The following is a 21,466-nucleotide window of genomic DNA, read 5'->3' on the forward strand; positions in this document are numbered from 1 at the left end:
GGCACTCAACTGGCTCCAGAGCCTCACTCCCTGGGTTTGGATCCGGCCTGGGCCAGGTACTGGCTGTGTGACATGGGGAGGTCCCTCAATTTCAGGTTTCTCCACTCTAAGAGGAGGGTACTTCCGACGTAAACGGGGGTGATGTGATGACAGGACCTACTCGTGCTTGTCGGGGGGATTCAAGGAGAAAACGCGCGTGTCTAACACACGGTGAGCACCAAAGCGAGACCAGCTGTCATCTGCGGACAAAGCGGACGGAGGACGCCGGGCCACCTGAGTCCCTGCTCACACAGCCTCTGGGGTGGGGGGGAGGGGAGCTGAGCTCTCCCTGAAGCCCAGATACCGGAGGGACACAGTGCCCCCTCAGGGAGGCCTCCACCATGCTTGGGAAAGGAAAGCCGGCTCAGATCCCTGCTCCGATGCCTTTCCCAGCTTGCTGACTGTCAGAACGGTGGCCTAGAGGATCCGCCGCTATCCCGGAGTGGGCTGGGAACCCCTGGCCAGCCTGGCCCTAAGACAACGACTGTGCCCCCAGAAGAAACAGCCCGTCGGTGGGCAACCACCTCTGGCTAGCCTGAGTTTCTCGGGAAGGACTGACATCACGGGCCGGGCACCCCCATCACAAGGGGGTGGCTGTGTTCACGCACAAGGCAAGGAGCCTTTGTTAACTGTTCTGAATGCCCGTGGGAGACAAGGAGGCCCTGACAGAAGGCTACAGAAGGCTTGGAGAGGCTCACAGGTGTCCTGCCATAGCCCCGACAGGGTGCCTTTGAGGGCGTGAGGGAGGCCTCACCTCTTGTCGTGGGTCTTCTGCAAACCTCTGGATCACGTACTTGAGTTCCCTGAAAGAGATGGGGCAGCAGCAGAGTCATTCCGAGGGTCCAGGCTTGCGTGGACCACGGTCGGGGCTGAGGAGAGGGCTGGGCCGGGGAACCTAGCAGAGCTGGTCGGGGTCAGGAAATGCCCGGACGCGCCTGGACAGGTGGTGCAGGGCTTCCAAGAGGAGCCATAGCTGCTTTCCAGAATGCCCGTGACCGAGAAGGGGCCAGAAGGAGGGCTGGCCGCGGGGGATGGCCTTGGGAGACAGGGCGCTCGCACCGGAAGGAGGGAACCAGGGTGTTGCCCCAATACTCACTTGGTGAACTTCTCATGTGCGAGAGCCCTGCAACGGAAAGAGCGGGAAAAGTTAGTGGGGGTGGGGGGTTTGAAACCCACCACGATCCCAAGATCGTCCTCTGGGGACGGTGAGGCTCTGTCTGATCCGAAGAATGCGGAGGAGGCTGACAATGAAACACGGACATTTTGTCCCTCCTTGAAACCACACAACAAAGGCCTCTGATGAGGCAAAGATGGTAGGGAGGGGACGAGACAGAGCCCCCGGGTATCGGGGTCCGCGCCTGCGGCCGGCAGCGGCACAGAGCGGATCGGCCGTGACCCAGGTGTGCCTGGTAATTGTTCCTCCGCGAAGGCACGGCCGCGCTAATTACTGCTGTACATCGGGGGGCGTTCAGGGACCATTCTCCAAGTGAATTGCATCATGGGCCCACTGTCACGTGTGTCCCCAAGGGCCATGGGGACAGCAAATGCAGCCAATGACGCCACTGCTCTTTGGAGACAGCCCTGGCTCTCAGGAGTCAGATTTCTCGGGTCTTGAGTCCTGGGGGCCCCAGGGGGAGGCCAGGCCAGCAAATGGGGCAATTACCGGGTGTAATGTCCCCCTTGGAGAGCTGCATTTCATAAACACCGCTCGTTAATCGGCTCCTGAGGGAGCCCCGAGCTGCCTCCCCAGGCCTGGTTTCTCCACATCTGTCAAAACAGAGGCCTGGAGGCATTTTAGGGCCTGGTTCCTCAGACAAAGGCTTCTCCTCAGGCCATTATCGGCCACACAGTTTTCTCTCTATTTTCCTCAGGTAAATTCAGTATTGAGGTAAGGGCCGGCAAGAGAGAGACAGAGGGCCCATTCCTGGCCCAGCCTGCCGGGGAACACGAGCACATAACGGTAACGGGCGCAGCGAGAGCGAGAGTGCATTCAGGGCATCGCGGGATGGCACAGACGGTCATTCTGTGGGCATCAGCCTCTGACTTCACTGTGGCTGTGGCAGAGAGCGCAGGCAGGCAGTCCTGTCCCATGAGAGGCTTGATCAAAATCGCTCACTTCTCTGCAGGAAGGCGCACGGTGGGGAGGGCTTTGCCGGCCTTCCTAGCTCACTGAATCCTTGTAATGCTGCGGTGAGGTCATCTCCCCAGTTTTCGGAGTCAGGGGTGGTGGTGCCTCCCTGGGGGTCCCACAGCGGAAGACCAACCTCTCCCTCTCCCACCACTGTCCATGGTATTCCCGGGGTGACCCGTGGACGACTGAGGTCAGAAACCGGGGTGGGACTTACTCTTTGGGGAATGGAATGGGTTGAAGCAAGCTGGCCAGGGACGGTCTCCAGTCATCATAGTCGGACCTAGAAAGAGGGGGGCGACAGTCAGGTTTGGACTGGAGAAGGAGAGGTTTACTGTGCTGTCATGGAGGGCCCCCAACGGGGCCGGGGTCTGGCAGAGAAGCCCACGGTACTAACTCTGCTGCAGCCGCCACCTACTTCCAGGGAGCTGGGGAGACAAGCAGCCGGTGTCTCCAGGCCTGATGGGTAGACCCCGTCTCAAGGCTTCCTCACGGCGACCGAAGGGGCCCACCCTCCAGTTCCCTGGGTTTGATCCCACCCCACGTCTGCACCCAGGTCACCAGGTCGTTGCTCCTTCTGACTTTTGAATCAGCGGGTTGAAATCCTACCCCCAGAACCTTAGACTGTGTCTGTGTTTGGAGACGCAGATGCCATGGAGGTAAATAGGCTACGGGGTGCGGGGGTCCTAACCCAGTGTGATTCCGTCCCAATGCGGCGAGGAGACCAGGACACACACTAACAGAGGAAGAGGACCCTGTGAGGACGGGGGAAGAAGGCAGCTCGCCGCAGGCCCAGGAGAGACGCCCCAGAGGAAACCGACCCCGCCCACACCGGGATTTCACACTCCCAGCTTCCAGAACTGCCAGCAAATAAATTTCTGTTGCCAAAGCCACCCGGTCTGTATAATTTTGCTGCGGCCACCTGAGCCGCCTAGCAGAGGCAGCTTCTGCTGGGGATGCAAAGGCATTCTCATCTTCGACCAGAACAGAGGGGGAGATATATAGACGGATTCATAAAAAATAAAAGTACATGCTACTTATTTGCAGTCTGGGTCAACCCGCCCTATTTATGAGATGCTTCTCCTATGTCCAGATAACAGCGTTTTAACCAAACAGTCCCTGCAAATGACAATAATAGCCATGGGGAGAATAATCCTAATGGAACAAAACCTAGTAGCCGGGACAGAGCTGCGCAATGCCCGGGCTTTGGCTCTGTTCGCTTACTCTTCACACTGAAGTAACTGAAGATTGGCTTCACTCAACATATAGGGAAACCGAGGCACAGAGAAGTCAACTGTGCAAGCTACCACAGCCGTGGTGGGAGACGAATCCAATCCAGGCTTGACTCTCACTGGCTCTGACGGACGGCCGTGGAGGCCTCCAGTGGGACCAGGCACTAGAGGGTCCTGCCCCCACCCTGGCCTGGGACAGACCATTCAAGAACAGGGACACTGGCATGAATGGCTACGAGAGCCGCACCGTGCTGAGCCCCCTGCGTGCTGGGGCCGCTGAGACCACCGGAGCGGACTGACCACCTCGAGTCTGTTACAGGCCAGGTGACTGCAGGGCTGTGCCACAGAAAGAGGTCCCAGGAAGGGAAGTAACAGCTCCCAGGGGCTGCTGTGCAATCGGCAGGGCCCCCATCCTGCCCCCCAGAACAGCTTCTGCCAACTGCCCCCAAGGAGGAGCCAGGAGGGGCAAGGGCAGGAACACGTGGGGCACGGCAGCGTCTCAGCCTGCGGACAGACTGGCCTTGACCAGGCACTAGAACACTCACACGTGCCCCTGTTAAAACCCCCAGATGCCCCACGAGGCCCCGAATTCTGACAACCCATTCTGCAGGAGGAAAACAAGGCCCACCAGCGTTTCATATTTGTACAAATCACCAGCTAGTCCTCTGAATTTGACCTCGGGGGCTTCTGGGGCCGTGACCTCTTCTTGCCCCGCCCAGTGCCTATACCGGGTACGGCCCCAGATCTGGGTTCCCCGATGTCTCTGGTTTGGGGGATTGTGTTGGAAAGCGAACCCAGAGGTAGCCAGTTCTCACTGACTGCCCGATGCCAGCCAGGTACCTCTGCGGTCCCAGTGCTTTAACCCCACCCAGCAGGGAGGCCACCGGAGTGGCCCTTCCTACGCTGAAGTCTTCCGGGTGCCCAGGTGTGTACACACCCTGCCTGCAGCAGCCCCGGGAGGCGCCGCACCTTATCTCTGCACCTGTTGGGCTGGGCACCGGGCCAGGTTGGCTCCCGGAAGAGGCTTGTTGAGCTGCGGCCCCAGCACATGTCAGAGAGACGCAGCCAGGGCCTGGCGCTCACTCCCAAGTGGAAGGGGATGTTGACAAGTGGTAGAGCGTGTGTCCTCAGCTGCGCACTCGAGCGTGCCGTCTGACCTGGATCCTGTCTTGGTTTGGGCAGAGGCTGGGTTCTGGCAGAAGCAGGTATCTGAACCCTTCATTCCAAGGGTCTCTGTTTGGGGGGCGGGGGGCTACAGTCGGACCTCTACTGATACCTGGCGTTGCCCACAGGAGGGGCCCGATGGGCCTGGACTGGCCAGGGCAGGGAAAGGTTCCAAACCCGAATTAGGGGCCTGTGGCCCTGGGGCTCTTTTCCACTTAGGATCTGGTGTTTCTCAAGCTTCTAACCACCATCTGCGGGTGCTCCTCTGCCCCCCCGGCCTGAGGAGCTTTCTCAACGTGTGTCCCTCATGGTCCTCCCAATATGCTGTGTATCTGTTTACAGGCCACATGTCTCTATACCAAAAGACAGTCGAGACCTTCTGATCCCCAGGAACCAGTAGGCGCCCCCGCCGACAAGGTCCCGTTCACACAGCCCTCTGGTGACAGCCCTTTCCTGCCCCACCTTCCTGCAGACACACCAGTGAGAAAGTGGCAGCCTTCAGAACCCAGCTCCCGCTGCGGAAAAGAATTCCCAGAGGTGTCTGGGGGCCTGACCGTGGTCCTAACGGTGTCGGCTGTGCAGGTCAGCTAAGCACTCGTGAGGCTGCACACTAGGCACAAACTTGCTCGCGGACGCCTCAGGACTGGCACTCAAGGGCATCACACCTGCCTCACAGGGGACACTGAGGCCCCACCTCTGTTCAGACATCTGGGAAGCGGGGAGCCAGGATCCGAAGCGGGGAGCCAGGATCCGAAGCCGCGTGCCAGGTGGCCGGGCCCAGCGAGCCCACAAGCCCGTCTGCTGCGCATCAGGATACGAAGACCCCTTGTGACCCCATACCTGTGGGCTGCTTTTTGGGGGGCGGGAGTCACTGATTTTTATGGCAAGCTTGTCTTCCCTCCAAACCCCGCCCCACAACAGCCCTCACCTGTCTGACTCCAGCAAATCTAAAATTTTCCAGTAAATGGTTTCCTGCTAATCTAGAAGTAACAGGAGCGAACTTGATAGACAGAGCTCGTTATGAGCAGGGGCTATTCCAAACGCACACCGGGATCCGCCCCGGGACCCTCCGAGAAACCTGCTGAGCTGGACGCGCTGGCCATCCCCATTCTACAGATGGGAAAACTCTCAGGGTGAGTGCTGGCCCAGGGTCACACAGCCAGGAGGAGCTGAGGCGGGAACCCAGGAACCCATGTCTTCGGTCCTATTCACTCAACAGCATGACATCACGTTTCCTGCTCCCGCCTGCACAGGAGGCCACCTCCCTCTGTTGAAAAAGCACTTACTAGTTTCTCTTGGCTTTAAAAGAACAAAACACATTCCGTGTAGAAATGCCATTAAGTACAGGGAACTCTGAGGGGACTTTAAAGCGCTCATCAGTGGCTGTCAGAAGGCACGGAGCTGGGGCCGTGACAGGCACATGCTGGCTGGCCTTCAGAACCACGGCACGGCCTGGCCTGAGTTCACTCCTGAGCAGGGGACACTGACGAGCCCAGTCTGTAGAAGAGCGCGGGTCACCTGCATTCCCCGGGTACTAAGCTCAGGCTCCCCGGCCTTGAGCTCGGCCTCCTCCTTCTTGGCAGCTCACACAGGACCGCGAATGGGGGACACAGGCACGAAGTGGGAGAGGACAGTGGACCTCCTTTCCTGCCTCAGCCGGGCCCAGTTTCAAGTCGGCAGTCAGCTCCTGGTCCTGCTCCCAGTGCCCGGGCTGACCGGTCTGGGGTGCACAGGTATGCTGGGCAGAGAGTGGGTGCCCAGGGGTTAGCCAAGCCCAAGGGACGGGGTGTGAGATGCCGGTGGCCAGCAGAACACCTGCCACAAGCATGTGGAGAGCGGTGCCAGCCGCAGGGCTGCTGGGCCAGGCTGGCCTGGGACGGAAGGGGGATGGTGATGGGGGGGGAGGCCTGCCCGCTCAGCTCCAGGGCAGGAGGGGGCCAGGCCTTCCCTGTGCTCATGGAGGAAAGGGAGCTAAGGTCCCCTGAGTATCCCAAAGGCCTCTGATGAGCTGCAGGCAACTGCCACCTGCCATGCAGTCCTCCCATGAATGGGGCTAGCTGGCTCTAGAACTTCCTCGACTGCCCAGTGAGGTCAGGGGAGCTGCCCAAGGTCACAGAGCTAATCGAAGGCAAGCTGGTTTTGGTGAGCATGAGGCCCAGGTCTTCAACCTCACACACACTTCACGGGGGGTTCAGAAGCCAGATGGCTGAGAACTGCCTTTCTGCTGCTGTGGTGGGCGTGGGTAACACCGGAGACAACCTGGGCAGGTGAGGGGGTGGACACAGGAAATGGAGACAGGGTGGTTCCCAGGGCCTGGGGCAGCTAGCCGCTGCTTTGGCACGGCAGACACACAACGTACGCCCGGCGGAACCGTGAGCCAACTTGACAGCTGCTGCCTGAACCAGGGTTTTTTTTTTTGTTTTGTTTTTTTTTAAATTATTTATTTATTTGACAGAGCTCACAAGTAGGCAGAGAGGCAGGCTGAGAGAGAGAGAGGAGGAAGCAGACTCCCTGCCGAGCAGAGAGCCCGATGTGGGACTCGATCCCAGGACCCTGAGATCATGACCTGAGCCGAAGGCAGCGGCTTAACCCACTGAGCCACCCAGGCGCCCCCTGAACCAGGGTTCTAAGCCGTCCCGGGGACAAGTTGCTTCCTCCCAGCACCTGGTTTCCTCCTGACTTCCAGCACTTCTGCATGGTGCCGGGGCGGTGGGAAAGCCCATCCTACCCACAGAACGGCAGCTGACGCCCCGGGCAGAGGGCAGGGGCGCCGTGCGAGCCTTGAGAAGCCACAAGTCCCCAGCACACTGGCTTGGGTCGGGCAGGCCAGGCCCTGACAGCTCTCCCACACCAGCACCCAATCCGAACCCCAGGCCTCTCAGGCCACCAGCCAGAGGGTACAAAGCGGTCACCCCTGGGATGGGAGGTATCCGACTCCAGCAATGTGCTGGGACTTGTCCTGTCCCTCCGGCCCAGCCACCCTCCCTCTCCAACTCTCAGCCCTTGAAAGCTGTTTCAGCCGTTCCTAGTGGGACAGCGTTTCCAAGCCCCTCAACAATCCCCGCAGCTCCCGGCACCAAGCCTCCGTGTTCACCGGCGCGGCATCCGGCCGGAACAGTTCCTGACTGAGCAGTGCTGTCCTGGGCGACGCAGACACTCGCCTCCTACGTTCTACTTACACTGCCCAGTCTTTAGGATGACCCCAAGTCTTGTCTGCATCTTCCCTGAGGGCCCCTGAGGGATGAGGTGTCTTCTAACTCGTCTCCAGCCCAACAAGACCTCTTTCAAAAAGATCAAGTCGCCGGATTTGAGCTGGTCAGAAGATGGGATCGGACCACTGCTCGCTCATGATGGCTGCTCTTTTCTCTTCCTGGACAGAAGCCCGTCCCCTTGCTGGTGGTCTCCAGGGGCCGGCGGCCTCCCTTCTTCCATCCCACCAAGCGGGCAATGCCCCTGGTTTTCCTAGCTGGCGCTGCTCAGATGCAGCGGGACTGAGAGCGAGAGAGCGGTCGGGCCCCCTCACTGGGCACAGGACCAGGCACGGTGTCTGCGTGTGGCAAGCGTTTGGTAAAGGAGAAGACAGGTGCGAGCGGCACACTGCCTCGCAGGTTAAGAGGTAGACTCCCAAACCCCACAGAGCCGAGCCTGCTCGCTCGGTCTTGCGTCCGAGTCCACTCTTTCCCTCGCACCGCCCAGCCTGGACCTCACAGAGTGATGCTGGCCTGCGCTGGGAAGAGTTTTCCTTTTTAAGGGTCTCTGGGCAACTTCCTGGGGCTTCTGTTACTTTTCAAGGGCGTCAGATTCCAGTGATGCACAGGCCTTCCTGTGGGAAGGCAACTAACTGGGTGCTATGGGCTGGGCTGTCCACACTCTCGGGGAGTAGCAGTGCCTGCTCTAAGTGGGGCTTCTTTGGCCCTCACAAGGCTCTGTTAAGAGCTCCCTCCCATTCTGTATTAGATCCTCTGTTCTCTCCTTTTTACACATAATACTCACTGGCAAGTGTTCTAGCTGGTGAGAGCGCCCTATGGTGAGAAAGGCCCTATGTCATGACACCCACTGTACAGACAAGAAAACTGAGGCCCAGGAGCCAAGAACACTGCCCGCAGTTATACAGCAGGCTAAGGGAGGTGGCCACACGACCTCAATTCACAGACAACACATACTTCTTGTGATCTGCGCATGCACGGAATGCCATATTGGGGCTTTTTTCCTCTCAAAGTGCTGCTGTTAAATCGAGGGGGCATCTCACTCCCAACGGTATCTTAAAATAGAGGAAACACCGTTGTAACCAGAAAGTGTAGTAATTCCCACTTGCCTGGTGTCTGTGCCTGCGAGGCATCTACGCTGCCCGAGTACCCAGGGAATGTCCATTTTACGCTTGTGCCTGGAGGCAGCCGTGGCTCAGAGAGGACCAAGGAACTCACTCAAGGCCACAAGCCAGCCCTGGCCTCCATAGCCCAGGACCTGGCAGTCTGACTCTGAATCTGTTGCTTCTTCCAAAGTACCATCCCTTGGAGCTGCTAGGGTTTGTGGGTCCACTATGTCTGAGGGCCTCAAGTGAGCCATCGACACAAACAGGCAGCTGGGCTCTGGAAAAATGTCTCCGGTCTGAACTGTGCCGAGCCTCCCCCTGACCCCAAGGTGAAAAAGGCTTCCACAAATATAAACCTGCTTTGTGGAGAGCCCCAGGCAGAGGTGAGGTGCTCCTCTGGAAAGCAGCTAGGAATGCATCCTGGCTCTCCGTGGCCATCCGTGGACTGGGCACCTGACCCCCCGCCATGCCCCAACAGCAGGCAGGAGGTCTGGAAGAAGACAGGGGGAAGAGAATCCGCATCTGTGAGCATGTTTATGAAGAAGGGGAAAAAATGTGTGTCAACTGCATGATGAAACGCAAATCCTTAGTGCTTAATGAGAAAGCTGAGTCCGGGCCCGAGCCAGCAGAAGCCCTGGGAGTTCCAGGTGTTTGTGGAGAACGGCTGGAGGAAGTAAGGGGGCCAAGGCGAGTCGCGGGGGATGGCCGACCTGTCCCCAGGAGGGCTGATCACCACTTCCGGGAGAAAGCGGTGGCTGCCCCCGGCTTTAAAGAAACTGACATGCGTTCTCAGCAACGCCCTCTGAGCAGAATTTGGAAGTCCTCTGGCTCAATGTGGCTGTGCCCAAGGCCTCTGCTGCCAGGAGTGCAGCGCCTCCACCCTGCAGCCCCCGGGTGTGCTTGGCAACAATTCGACGTTCACCAGAGAGGCAGAGCCGACGGGCAGAGCTGGGCAACAACTGGGACTTGGCAATGGCCCAGCAACACTAACCAGCCCCAGGAGCCAGGTGCCCCCCGGATCGAGGGGCCCCAGTGCCCGGTCAGTAGACAGGCATCTTTCCGCACTGGTCGGAGAGGACCACACAGCCATGCCCACAACCCCTCTGAGGAGCCCGCAGCCAGTGCTGACCACGCCGGGAAATGCTGGGTTCCAGACTCGGTCCCAAGGAGCGCAGAGCTCCATCTGAAGAGCAGGACTTGTGGGAGTGAGGACGGGAGGCACCTGCTGGGGACTCCAGACCAAGGGGGCCCCTTCGTTGGTGCCTCCAGGAACCAGGTACATGTGAGTTTGAGACGGGTCCGAGTGGTTCAAGTGTGAGTAGTACAACTGGAAGGACCCCCGAGAGCCAAATCGTAAGATCCCTTCATTCAAGATGCACACGACTGAGGCTCAGGGGGTGGTGGGCACATGGGCCTGAAGCCCCAAGCTCAGGGCGGCACCAAGCACAGCCGACCCGGGTCCCTTGTCTCCTCAGAGCTTTTCTGCACGCTCCACTCTGTCCCTGCTCACCGGGCAAGGCTGGGAGCGAGGGCACTGGGACTTGATGCAAAACGCACACCAAGTACACACAGTCATGTGCTGGCTCACGAGCATATGTGCACGGGCACACTCAGTGACACACATACACGCTCCAAGCTTGGTGCACAAATGCTCACCCCGAGGGAGCACTCCCAGCTGCTCAAGCACAGAAGCAGCACAAGCACCAGACACACACACACTTGTGTGCACACACACGCAAGCGGCACTCCAGACACACACATGGACCCACAGAGAAAAGCCCACATACAGCCACATCCATGCAGCCTCCTACATGCAGACACACACACACTCGGGCAACCACACCTGTGTTGTCACACCCACACACAGCCAAAGCCCTTGAACACACACATGCACTCCCAAACCCAGAGTGAGCCCCTCTGCCGAAAGTAAGGACATTGACACACTCACAGACACACCTGGGGGCTCACGGCCATCCTGGTGGCTGGAGGCAGATGCTCACCTACACCTTCTCAACCTCAGGGACACACCTATCTAGGTCATGCTTATGCACACACATGAACACATGCAGCCCTCTGTACATCCCCATGCACACACACACAATCACGCACCAAGCTTATGTCCACAGTCATACACACCCCAAACATGTGTCCTCACGTCCCGAATCTGCGTCCTGGGCGCCCGTCGCGTTTACGCATACCTCAAACGTGCACACTTGCACACGTGTGCACACGTGCTTAGCTCGCCCACGCTGCCCCGCCGAGCCCCACTCTCCCGCCCGACTGGGGACGGGCCCGCCAAGGGGACACTCACAGCAGCTTGAGGATTTCCACGTAGCAGCCGAGGGTGCGGTCGGCCTGGGGGCCCAGCTCGATGCTCATGGTGCTGCAGGCAGGGCTGACCATGAGGCAGTCGATGAGGTTGGGCTCGCTGTCGTTGCCTGCGCTGGCCGTCAGCGCCGGCTTGGCAGTGCTGGTGTGCTCCACCTCCACGTGGATCTCGCTGGAGGCCACGACCACCGACTTGAGCCGCGCCTCGGACAGCGTGGCTTCCTGAGACACCAGGTCCGGGCTGGGGTGCAGAAGGCGCAGAGGTAAGGTGGGCTTCCGGTCGCAGGGCTGCTGGCAGCCGTTCCGGATCTCCTTCAGGCTGGGGGAGTTGTCGCGACTGGCAGGAGAGGAGAGAGCGGTGTGAGCGCGGCTGCCCGCACACGGCCCCGAGCCATCACACGGGCCGCGGGCTCCCCCGTGCCGAGGGCCTCCCTGAACCCAGTGGTGGTGCCGTGGGCTACCCGTGAGGCCTTGGCAGCCACCTTCACTGCAGGGCCTCCCCTGGCCGTCTATGAGACCTACTAAGTGCCTTTCCAGCTGCATCTGGAGTCTCGCTGCCCTTCTCTCCCCCTGGGCAGGCCCAGGCCTCACCTCTGTTGTCCCATCCCTGGCCAGGTGAGAAAGCTCAGCATCCGCTCCCCACCAGGGATCCCAGACCCCAGAATTCTAGCCTCCTGCAGTCTGCAGCTCCCTCCTGTCCACCCCTGCTCTTGGCTGAACCCCCAGGTACAGCATTTTCAACCACCTGGAAGAATGATACTCGTTAACGGGTGTTCACTGAGAGAACGGATGTACGGCATCCGTGAGGTCACATCTGTGTGGGAAATGCCGGGTCAAACGATGAAATTAGGCCTCTCCACAGCAGGACTTGTCAGGGCCTTGAGGCTGGTTAAAGAACCTCCTCACTCAGTGGGAGGCTCATTAGAGTGAAGGCAACCCCAGAAATGGGCTTCCTTCCCTGGTGCTCCTGGGTGGCACAGCACGAAGGGGTATCACAGACTGCACAGATACTGAGACCTCTCTGGACGGCTGGTTTTACCATCTGCATGTTACCAGTGAGCAAAGACATTCTCAGAGGTCAAACATGGCTTGTAAGTGGATGGGGCTGGGATTTGAAACTAGATTTCTGACTACAAAGCCCTGGCTTCTCACCACCACAGCGGCTTCCAAGATCCCATATAATCCTGTGCAGGTCCTCCTCCTCCTCCATGAAGTCTTCCCTGATTTCTTCTACTTGCCACCTCCACACTTCTATCCCCAAATCAGAGCTTTCCACCCCGGCTGGATACCAGTATCCAAAGCCCAATTCAATCAGAATCTCTGGGTTGGGGTCCAGATACCAGTAACTCTCCAGGCTCCCTATGTGTGCAGTCAAGGTTGAGTCCACTGTTCCAAGAGACTCTGAGCACGACAGCATGATCACAAACAGCTGCTCGTCCAGGCCCGCCCTCAATGTGCCACGCACATGTGCCCTGTGCTTGCAAAGAGATGCACACACTCCTTGTGCACAAGGACCGGGTAGAGCACGGATCTTGGATACAAAGCACCTGGAGGGCCCAAATTTCTCCGGCACACGCCACAAGCCAGGCCTCCGCCGAGCCCACCAAAGATGTTTAACAAATACACTTCAGACTTCGCTGGGGTAGAACGAAACCCATCAACTAAAGTCCGAGAATGCAACAGCTGATGGAAAACTGTGTGTGGTCTGGGCTGGGGCTAGAGGGGGCGGTGTAACTATCCGCGGGTTCAGAGCTAAGTGGCTACCCAAATACTTAACACTCCATTGCCCTTTGTTTGCCTTCGCTGGGATTTAGAAGTGCATCTTCAAGGCTGTTTGGCTCTGATCGGGTGATTTTCCAGCGAGCTAGGCTAACCTGGGTCAAGTTGTCTGCTCTTCTGCGAGTACATTATGTACTCACCGAGAGCACTGTGGGCAGTCCCGGAGGACGCAGGGTTTATCTTCCAGGGACTGACCACCAGGGGTGGGATGGACTTGAGCCCCACAAAGGTCCCCCAGCGTGTAGCCCTTATGGTGACTTCCTGGAGGAACTAACAGGAAACTACTCTGGGCTCAAGGGGGCTGGGTGGCTCTCGCCCTCCCAGGCCTCCACCCTGGGCACCTGCTTGCAATCACCCAAGGTCACGCTTGCCCCCTCCAGGCCCTCCTCCGAGTAGCAGCAGCCAGGGGGAAATCAGGAAACTGACAGCTCTTCAAGTCCTGTCGTAGTCACTTAAACCTATCGGTGACCCCAGTGCTCTTGGAATGAATGCTCCACAGCTGGAGCTCAGGGCCAGCTGCGCCACTCACAGCGTGGTCCCCAAGCAGCGGCACCAGCATGACCAGAAACCCCAGGCCTGCTGAATCAGAATCTGCATTTTAACACGATCCCCAGGAGCAGCTCAGCAAGAGAAGCTTGAGTCCCCCCAGGGCCTGGCACGGCTGCTGTCCTCCTCAACTCCATCTTTGCTTCTCTATCCATCTCTCCGCTCTCTCGGTCATACTGTTTCCCTCCCTTCCTTCCCTGCAGTGGCCTCCGTGGAGGAGCAGATCGCCTGTGCACTCTGCAGAGAAGGAGAATTCCTGGGCCCATCCAGGAAATGCTGTGTCCAGCAGTCTGCAGCAGCCTGGGGATTCCGAAGCAGGTGTTTAAGGACCAGAGATGGAAAAGGTGACTAACGCCAGCCCCATCTGCACCTCTGGGCCTTTGCACGTGCTGTTTTCGCTTCCTAGATTATCTTGTTCTGCCTCTTGCCTTACTGAGGGCCAACTTAAGCTCTCAACTTAAATATCACCTCTCTGAAGGATCCCTTCCTCACCTCCCCCAGAGGCAGAAGTTCTCAACTCTGGCCACACAGTTGACTTGCCTGGGAAGTTTAAAAAACAAAACAAAACAAAACAAAAACACAAAAAACAGCAAAAACAAAACAAAACAAAAAACAATGCCAGGGCCATCCCAATGAGATCAGAATTACAGTGGATGGGGCCTGGGCACCCCTTTTTTCCTTTAAGATATAAGGAGTGTTATGCTGACACAACAAGAACTTGCCAGAAAAACGGGAGCCCCGGCTGCAGCATTTGCCAGTGTCCTTGGTGAGAATACGGCTGCCACAACTGAACCCGAACTATTAAGGTGCCATCACGGACTATGGAGTTGGGAAGGGACGTGCTTCCAAATGCAACAGGGCTCTAGCACACCCAGGACAATCAAGTTCAGCTTCGTGAACTTTCCTTGTGTGACTCCAGACAGTGCCTAACACTTGCGGGGCTCCAAACAGCTCCCAGCTGAGAACCACTGACCTACATCAAGATGGGAACATTTCGAGAAACGCAGAGGCTGCTCTCATGCCTTTCAACTACACCCCGCCTCAAAGGGGGGGGTGTTCTTCTGCCTCCCGCCCCCACTACCTAGTCCTTTCGCTTGTTCTTGAAATTCCAGGAAAAAAAAATCACACTGCAAGTATCTTTTGGGTCTGGCTTCTTTTGTCTCGTTTTGCCTTTGTGAAATTTATTCAGTTTGCTAGTGGTTCTAGTTCATCCATTCCTGCTGCTCCATAGTGTTCCTTTGCACGGACAGACCCCAACTGTCCATCCACTCTCCTGTCATAAGGACATCGGAGTGGAGGCAGATTTTAGTTAGGGGCTGTTACAAATAACGCTGCTAGAACATTCCTGTACATGATGAATGAATGTCCCCAAAGCTACGAGCCGCTGCTCACAGGGCACATGCGTGCTTAGCTGCTGTTCTGATCTTGTAAACCCTTCCCAGGTGACGGATGGGCGGCCAGGGCTGAGATGCCTTGGCACAGACCCCGTTAATGATGGCTCTGGCTTCCGTGCTCACAGCCCTGACCAAAGCTCACTGCAACCCATTGCCTGCTCCCTCGCTACTCCTCCATCTCCCGCTACACTGTCCGCTCCGGAGGGAAAGGGCTCCATCTAGCCGGTCACCTTTGTGCCTGGGGCCCCTGGCACGTACTGGGCTGTCACCAGACAAGGACTGAGAGGATGAGGAGGATGAAAGCTGCTGCGGCCGTCCGCGGGCCCCTGTCTGTACAACCGTGCGCACAGTTCCTAATTCTTGTTCTTTCCCCCCTGCCCTTCTCCTGGGGTGCGTGTTGGGAAAGGGATTTCCAGAGTTCTTCTGCTTCCTGCTCCCGAGTCAGGAAAACCTGCTCCAGGGCACCTGGGCAGGGCTTTGAGGACACGGACAATCCTGGGAGGTGCTGTTTCCTGCCGCTGCTCCTGTCCCTGCGTAATCCCAGGCCGGGAATCCACCGAGTGGGCCCCGGGAAGCCGAGATGAGTCACGGCCTCGGGAGGAAAGGGAGCCTGAGAATGTGGGACACTCCTAACAGTTTCCCTGCTTCCTAGGGTGGCCTGAGTTAGAAATGCATGCGGACCTGCTCCAGAGCTACAACGTGGGAGGCCGAGGGCGAGGGACCGCCCCTGCCCACAGGGATGCTGGGATGGTCGTACGAGCCAAGTGCTATCCTTTGACCTTCTGCTCCTTCTTTTTTTGTTTCTTTTGCTCTAATACAACATGCTGTAGGGCACAGAACAAGCGTGCGCGATTGGCCTGCATGACGTCTTCATGTTGAGGCCCCAGGGGTTCTATCACCTACTCAACGGGGAAATGACTCAGAAGTGGACAGGTCCCTGCTGAGTATCAGGATCTAGGGCTAAGGACATTGAAAAAAGAGTAATCCTCCCTTCTCAAGTCCTGTCGTGAGAAAATACGCCCTTAATAAAAGTTTGTGGCACCTTCCGCAAGACCTCAAAGTACAGTATTTGGTTTAGAAGCTTCATTTGTATGATTTTCTGTGTGTCAGAATGTTCCACTGCCTTCTCTCTAAGGACTGAAATACACTCCTGCTACGCCCCCAGCTCCAGCTACACACATTTTGCTCCCCTGGGAGTGGTGCAGTGTACCACCTGAACAACCACACAGGGAGCTTCAGCAGATGCTCCCTGATCCTGCACATCGTATCCTCTCTAATGACCCCAGAGGTCACTGTATAAAGTTTTACGCAAACTAGTGGCAACTGCGTCACCCTGCATCCCAGGAGTGAACCTCAGGAAAGAATGGAAGCTGGTAAGTAACTATACCGCAGTGCCACCATCCCTCAGGGGAATGACTCAGACATGTTCCACAGTCTCCTGGGAGGTCCCAGTGGGGAACGTGCAGGTGCCTGCAGTGGTCATCAGACTCTACTGGCTGTCCACTCTTTTCGGGTCCCCTCCCAGAGCTTCCTTGGGTTATGTGCTTAATAAGCTGCTTGCGCCCAGACCCTGGAGGACCCGAGGCAGCAGCCCGCACGCCCCGCTCTGGCCAGGCTCCAGCACGCGGCTCCATTTTGTTATCTCAGCCTTTGCCCGTCCGCCTTGATCCTGCATACTGGAGACCGGCTCCCCCAGGAGCGCCCGAAACCGCGCCCGACACGCACAGGCGCTCAAGAAATCCACATGCACCATGGGCAAAAGGAAATTCTGCCAAAGGAGGCAAGGGGAAAGGGAGAAAACCTCCTGCTAGTCCTCGTGCACACACGCACACGCACACGCTCACACCCCCCACGCACCCCTGCACTCGTCCTCTCTCTCACACAAGCCCCACGTGTGGCACATGCCAGGTGGGGAGAAACCTTCAGAATCAAACACTTGCTGCTAAAGCCAGGGGGACGCGACAGCCTCGCGGCTGCCAGTGCAGATTCCCAGTGTTGGCTCTTCCAGTGACATTCCCACGTTAGGGCTGGCAACTGGGGAGCTCACGGGATTGGCCAACATACGTGAGGCCGTCCCAGCAGCCGCCACTCCACCTCCCTGGCCTGGTTGAGGCACGAGCCGCCCTCTGCGGGGACCTGGCCCTTCACTGTCCCCCACTGGCCCCATCCAGAGGTGGTGGCGGGCCCTCACACAGGCTCTCCTGGGTGCCACGGGGACTGACCTGTTGATGAACTCTTCGTAGCAGGAGTAGATGGCAGCCAGGCACACAGCCACCAGGTTGGGCAGGACCCGGGGGTGGGGGCAGTGCCCCGTGGGGCCGTGCATGCTGGAAGAGAGCAGAGGACAGGGGTGAGCAGGCCGCGGCAGCAGTGGCACTGACGCAGGGAGGCAGCAGGGCAGGGGGGCGTCGTCAGGGTCAGGGGTGGAGGGTGCTCCAACCCTCCAAGTTCTTTGCCAGGGATCTGGCCGCATTGGGATCTAGGTCCTGGCTCTGCCACGTGCAGGCAGCACAGAGCCAAGCTCCAGGCCGGCGGCTGTAGATCCAGGGTGCCAGGTTCAAGTCCATACCAGCGGTCTTGGCAAACTACTTAAACTTGCCATGCTCAATTTGCTTAGCTATAAAATGGGAACGTGACTCCCTCCCTCAGTGGGTTATGGTAAGGACCCAGTTTCTAATTCATGGAAAGAGCATATGGTAGTCCTATAGCCCGGGACAGTCGTATTTATGCCTGCGGGTTCTGAAAGTGATTCCTAATACCACATTTTAGTCTCAAAAGTGGCCTGCTTTGAAAGAAAATTGATTATGGTCACTTGGCCCAGCACAGGACCTGGGACACATTCGCTAAGTCCTCCCTTAATGCCAGCTACTCTTATTTATTATGGCTAGCTCTGTGCCTCAGTTTTCTCCCCTGTAAAATGGGACCGTGACTCCCGGGCTGTTTGGAGCCTGGGAATGATATCTATAAGTCCTGGAAAGTCACTGTGGCTGTTGAGGATGAAAGAAACCTAACCTGAAAAAATTTGACAAACCACAGCTGGGTACTTTAAAGGGAACCTGAAGTCACCAGGGCTCCTGCGGAGAAATGCTTGCTTTGGATGTAGAAATGCTTTGTGAGTTTCGGGTGAGTTTATTCGGGAAACACATAAGCTCCCAAACCAGCTTAAACCGGCTATTTTGATTTTCTTCAAAAACGAGAGGTCGCTGACGTGTGCAGCCCACGGACACAGTTGCTAGCGTTGACGGGCATTAGCTCACTACACCGGCTCCCTAACCAGAGGAAGGGAGTACGATGGCTCTCATTTTCCAGATAAGGAGACAGAGGCACAGGGAGAGGCTTTAAAAATCCAAGAAAAAGCAAGCTCTCTCTTCCAAAACAGCAGAAGTAAGAAAGAACTAGAAGATCTGCTTTCTTCTTCCCCAGTTTGGGAGGTGGCTGTTTAGTCCCTATTGATGCCTCTCCGGGGCCAGTGGGGGCTTGTCTCCGGACGTGCTCAGCACTCATAAACCAAAGGGGTGTAAGGTGTGGGACCCGTGGAAATAACCCTATTATTTAGAACTGGTACCATTTCCCGAGTTCCTATCGTGTGTCAGGTACTGTGCTAGGGGCTTCCTCATGTATCTTCTTGTTTAATTATGCAACAAGCCCTGTGGATAGGGGAGTAAACAGGACCAGAGAGGTACAGCAACCAGTTCAACGTCACACAGCTAGTAAGTGTCTCAGACTACGTATGGTTGGGAGGACCCAGGTGACAGCTCCCCAGAAGATGAGATGCTCGGGGCCTCTGAATACAAGTGGACTCTTTCTGGGCATCAAGGGAGCAAGTATTTCTGGGCTAGAGAAGAGAGCTGGCTGGCAGGCAAGGTGGGGAGGGGGTCCAGCTGGGAAACCCACCTCTGAATGAACTTCTTCACCACTTCCATCCCCGCGTTGAGCTCGTTCAAGGCGAGGATGTACTCCTGAGTAAACAGCCTCAGTCGTGGGCACTTCCCAAAGTCCTGCAGAGAGAGCAGACGGGAGAAGCTGGGACAGGCCACAGGGGAGGCCAGGGTCCCAAAAGGGGCAGTGCGACCGTGCTCTGCTCACAACTGCTGGTGTGGAAGGCAACGGGGAGACAACCAGCCAATTCCACTTTCTAGAAGGCACACGTTTTCCCTTCAAGAACCTGGCCTCGTCACACTCCTGCTTACGCCCTTTGATGGCTGCCCGGGGAGAGCAACAAATGTGTCCTGACCCGGAACGGGTTCCGGCACTTGTAGCGAACTCACTGGCACGGCACCGATGCGCCAAGGCGTGCTCAGCAAAGAGACCAGCTGGGGCGTCCCTACTGCTCAGTGGGGAGGGGGCCTGCGCATGTTGAGCTGGGTCTCCCACAACCCCTGGGAAGCCAGAGATGCCACAGGCCCCACAGAGTTTCTGGATGCCTGCTTTCTGTGAGCTATCACCTGAGGCCGCTCAGCACGGCCGGGGCAGATGTCCAGTCTGGGGCCATCAATTTGGGAAGAGGGCTTTGGGACTTCTTGGGGGTATGGAGGAGCCAAACGTAGTCCTGGACAAGTGTAACTCTGAGTGTCCCCAACCATTGTCAATGAAAAGATGCCCGTTCCTTCTCCCGAGCAAGAGGGCAGGAAGGAGGTCCAAGAACCAGACATGGCCCCAGGGCGAAGCTGGCTCCCAGTCACGGGCTTCTCAGCTGGCTCCCTCGTGCTCTAGGCTGACGCCAGCCACCCCACTGGTTCCAGAAAATACTTAAGGAGCATTTGATGACCTTGTCCTTTTGGTTGTAGAAAAAGCTACCCTCATATGGCACATGGAACCAAAAAAGCAGAGAAGACAGATGGATAAGCTCGAAAAAGGCTGGCTGGACAGGTAATGGCGTGTGTGTGTGAGAGAAGTGGGGTGTGGGAGGAGGTATGTTTGTGTGCGTGTGAGAGGAGACGGAGAGAGAGAGAGAGACAGACAGACATGGGGTGTGGGAGAAGATGTGTATAAGACATGTGAGACTATGTGAGAGTGTGTGTGTGTCAGAGAGACATGGGGTGTGGAAGTAGATGTATAAAAGATGTTGTATAAGAGTGTGTGTGTGAGAGACGTGGGGTATGGGAGGAGTATGTGTGTGAGGGAGACATGGGGTGTAGAAAGATATGTGTGTGAGAGAGGTAGGGTGTGCGAGGAGGTGTGTGTATGTGTATGAGAGACACGGAGTCTGACAGGAGATGGGTGTATGTACGAGAAATGTGGGGTGTGGAGGTGGTATGTATGAGAGACGTTGGCTGTGGGAGGAGATGTGCCTGTGTGAGAGAAGTGGGGTGTGGGAGGTAGTGTGTGTGTGTGAGATGTGAGGTGTGGAAGGAGGTGTGTGAGAGGTACGGGGTGTGGGAGGTTATGTGTGAGAGACATAGGGTGTGGAACGAGGTGTGTGTGTGTAAGAGATCCAGCACGTGGGAGGAAGTGTGTGTGAGAGACGTGGGGCGTGGGAGGAGGTGTGTATATGTGAGAGATATGGGGTGTGGGAGGTTGTGTGTGTGTGAGATGTGGGGTGTGGGAGGTGTTTGTGAGAGGTACAGGGCGTGGGAGGTTATGTGTAGAGACGTGGAGTGTGGGAGGGGGTGTGTGTGTGCTTGTGTGTGAGAAAGAGAGAGACATGGGGCGTGGGAGGGAATGTGTGTACGTGAGAGAGATGTGGGGTGTGGGAGGTTGTGTGTGTGTGAGACGGGGTGTGGGAGGAGGGGTTTGTGAGAGGTACGGGGTGTGGGAGGTTATGTGTGAGAGACACAGTGTGGCAGGGGGTGTGTGTGTAAGAGATCTGGCATGTGGGAGGAGGTGTGTGTGTGAGACGTGAGGCGTGGGAGGGTGTGGGAGGGTATGTGTGAGAGACGTGGGCTGCGGGAGGAGGGGTGTGTGAGAGACACATCGTGTATGCGTGTGTGAGGCTTATGGCCTGGGAAGGGCGGTGTGTGCCCTGGAGAGTGTGTGGCTGGTGTGTGTCCGGGGGTCCGTGTGAAAGGGGCACAGGCAGGAGGGAGGGAGGGCGAATCTGCTCAACATTAGGGAAAGGCCCCAGGCCCCAGGGCCAAGGACGTCTCCATCCACCGGCTCAGCCTGAGCCCCCGCATGTCACTTCAGCTGACGCCTACTTAAGGGGCGCTGAGCAAGGACAGAGGGACTCCCGCCTGCTCTAGTGAGTGGCATTCCTGGACACTTCTGTTTTCTTAGCTTCCCCAACCCGGCACAGGACCGGGGCAGGAGGCAGAGCACAGCTGAGTGGAGAGGCACATCTCCTTGGTGGCCACTGGCTCAGGGACTTGTCAGGAGAGGAGGAACGATGGCCAGGAAAGGACCCTGGGTCCTTCCCCATATTCACGGGTGGGGGCAAGGGCTGCCGGGTCGGCAGTTCTGTTCATGTTCTGTGGGCGGGTTTTAACAGTCAGGAGGGGCGCGTCAGCGTGGTGAGGAGGGTGGCCCGCAAGACGTCAGAGGGAAGAGTCACATCTCCAAAGTCATCTGCGTTCTTCTTGCCCGCACTAAGTGGAACCCATTCAGT

General features: G+C 57.5%; 1 protein-coding gene and 1 long non-coding RNA gene across 3 annotated transcripts in view; one reads left to right on the forward strand and one right to left on the reverse strand.

Moving 5' to 3' along the window:
• Positions 1-21,466, reverse strand: part of CMIP (c-Maf inducing protein) — a 225,157-nt gene that overhangs the window by 14,344 nt on the left and 189,347 nt on the right. For both annotated transcript variants that reach the window (XM_059151279.1, XM_059151280.1), the window contains 6 exons: positions 18,817-18,920; positions 17,145-17,249; positions 11,187-11,540; positions 2,385-2,450; positions 1,136-1,162; positions 794-842 (listed from right to left, as the gene is read on the reverse strand). In XM_059151279.1, coding sequence (XP_059007262.1) covers positions 794-842; positions 1,136-1,162; positions 2,385-2,450; positions 11,187-11,540; positions 17,145-17,249; positions 18,817-18,920 — 705 coding nt within the window. The remainder of the gene's footprint in view (positions 1-793; positions 843-1,135; positions 1,163-2,384; positions 2,451-11,186; positions 11,541-17,144; positions 17,250-18,816; positions 18,921-21,466) is intronic.
• LOC131817738 (uncharacterized) lies at positions 6,129-14,664 on the forward strand. Its single transcript, XR_009348566.1, has 2 exons — positions 6,129-6,296; positions 13,732-14,664. It is a non-coding gene; the product is annotated as an uncharacterized LOC131817738 (long non-coding RNA).

Source organism: Mustela lutreola, chromosome 16 (assembly GCF_030435805.1).
Source record: "Mustela lutreola isolate mMusLut2 chromosome 16, mMusLut2.pri, whole genome shotgun sequence".
Taxonomy (NCBI): Eukaryota; Metazoa; Chordata; class Mammalia; order Carnivora; family Mustelidae; genus Mustela; species Mustela lutreola.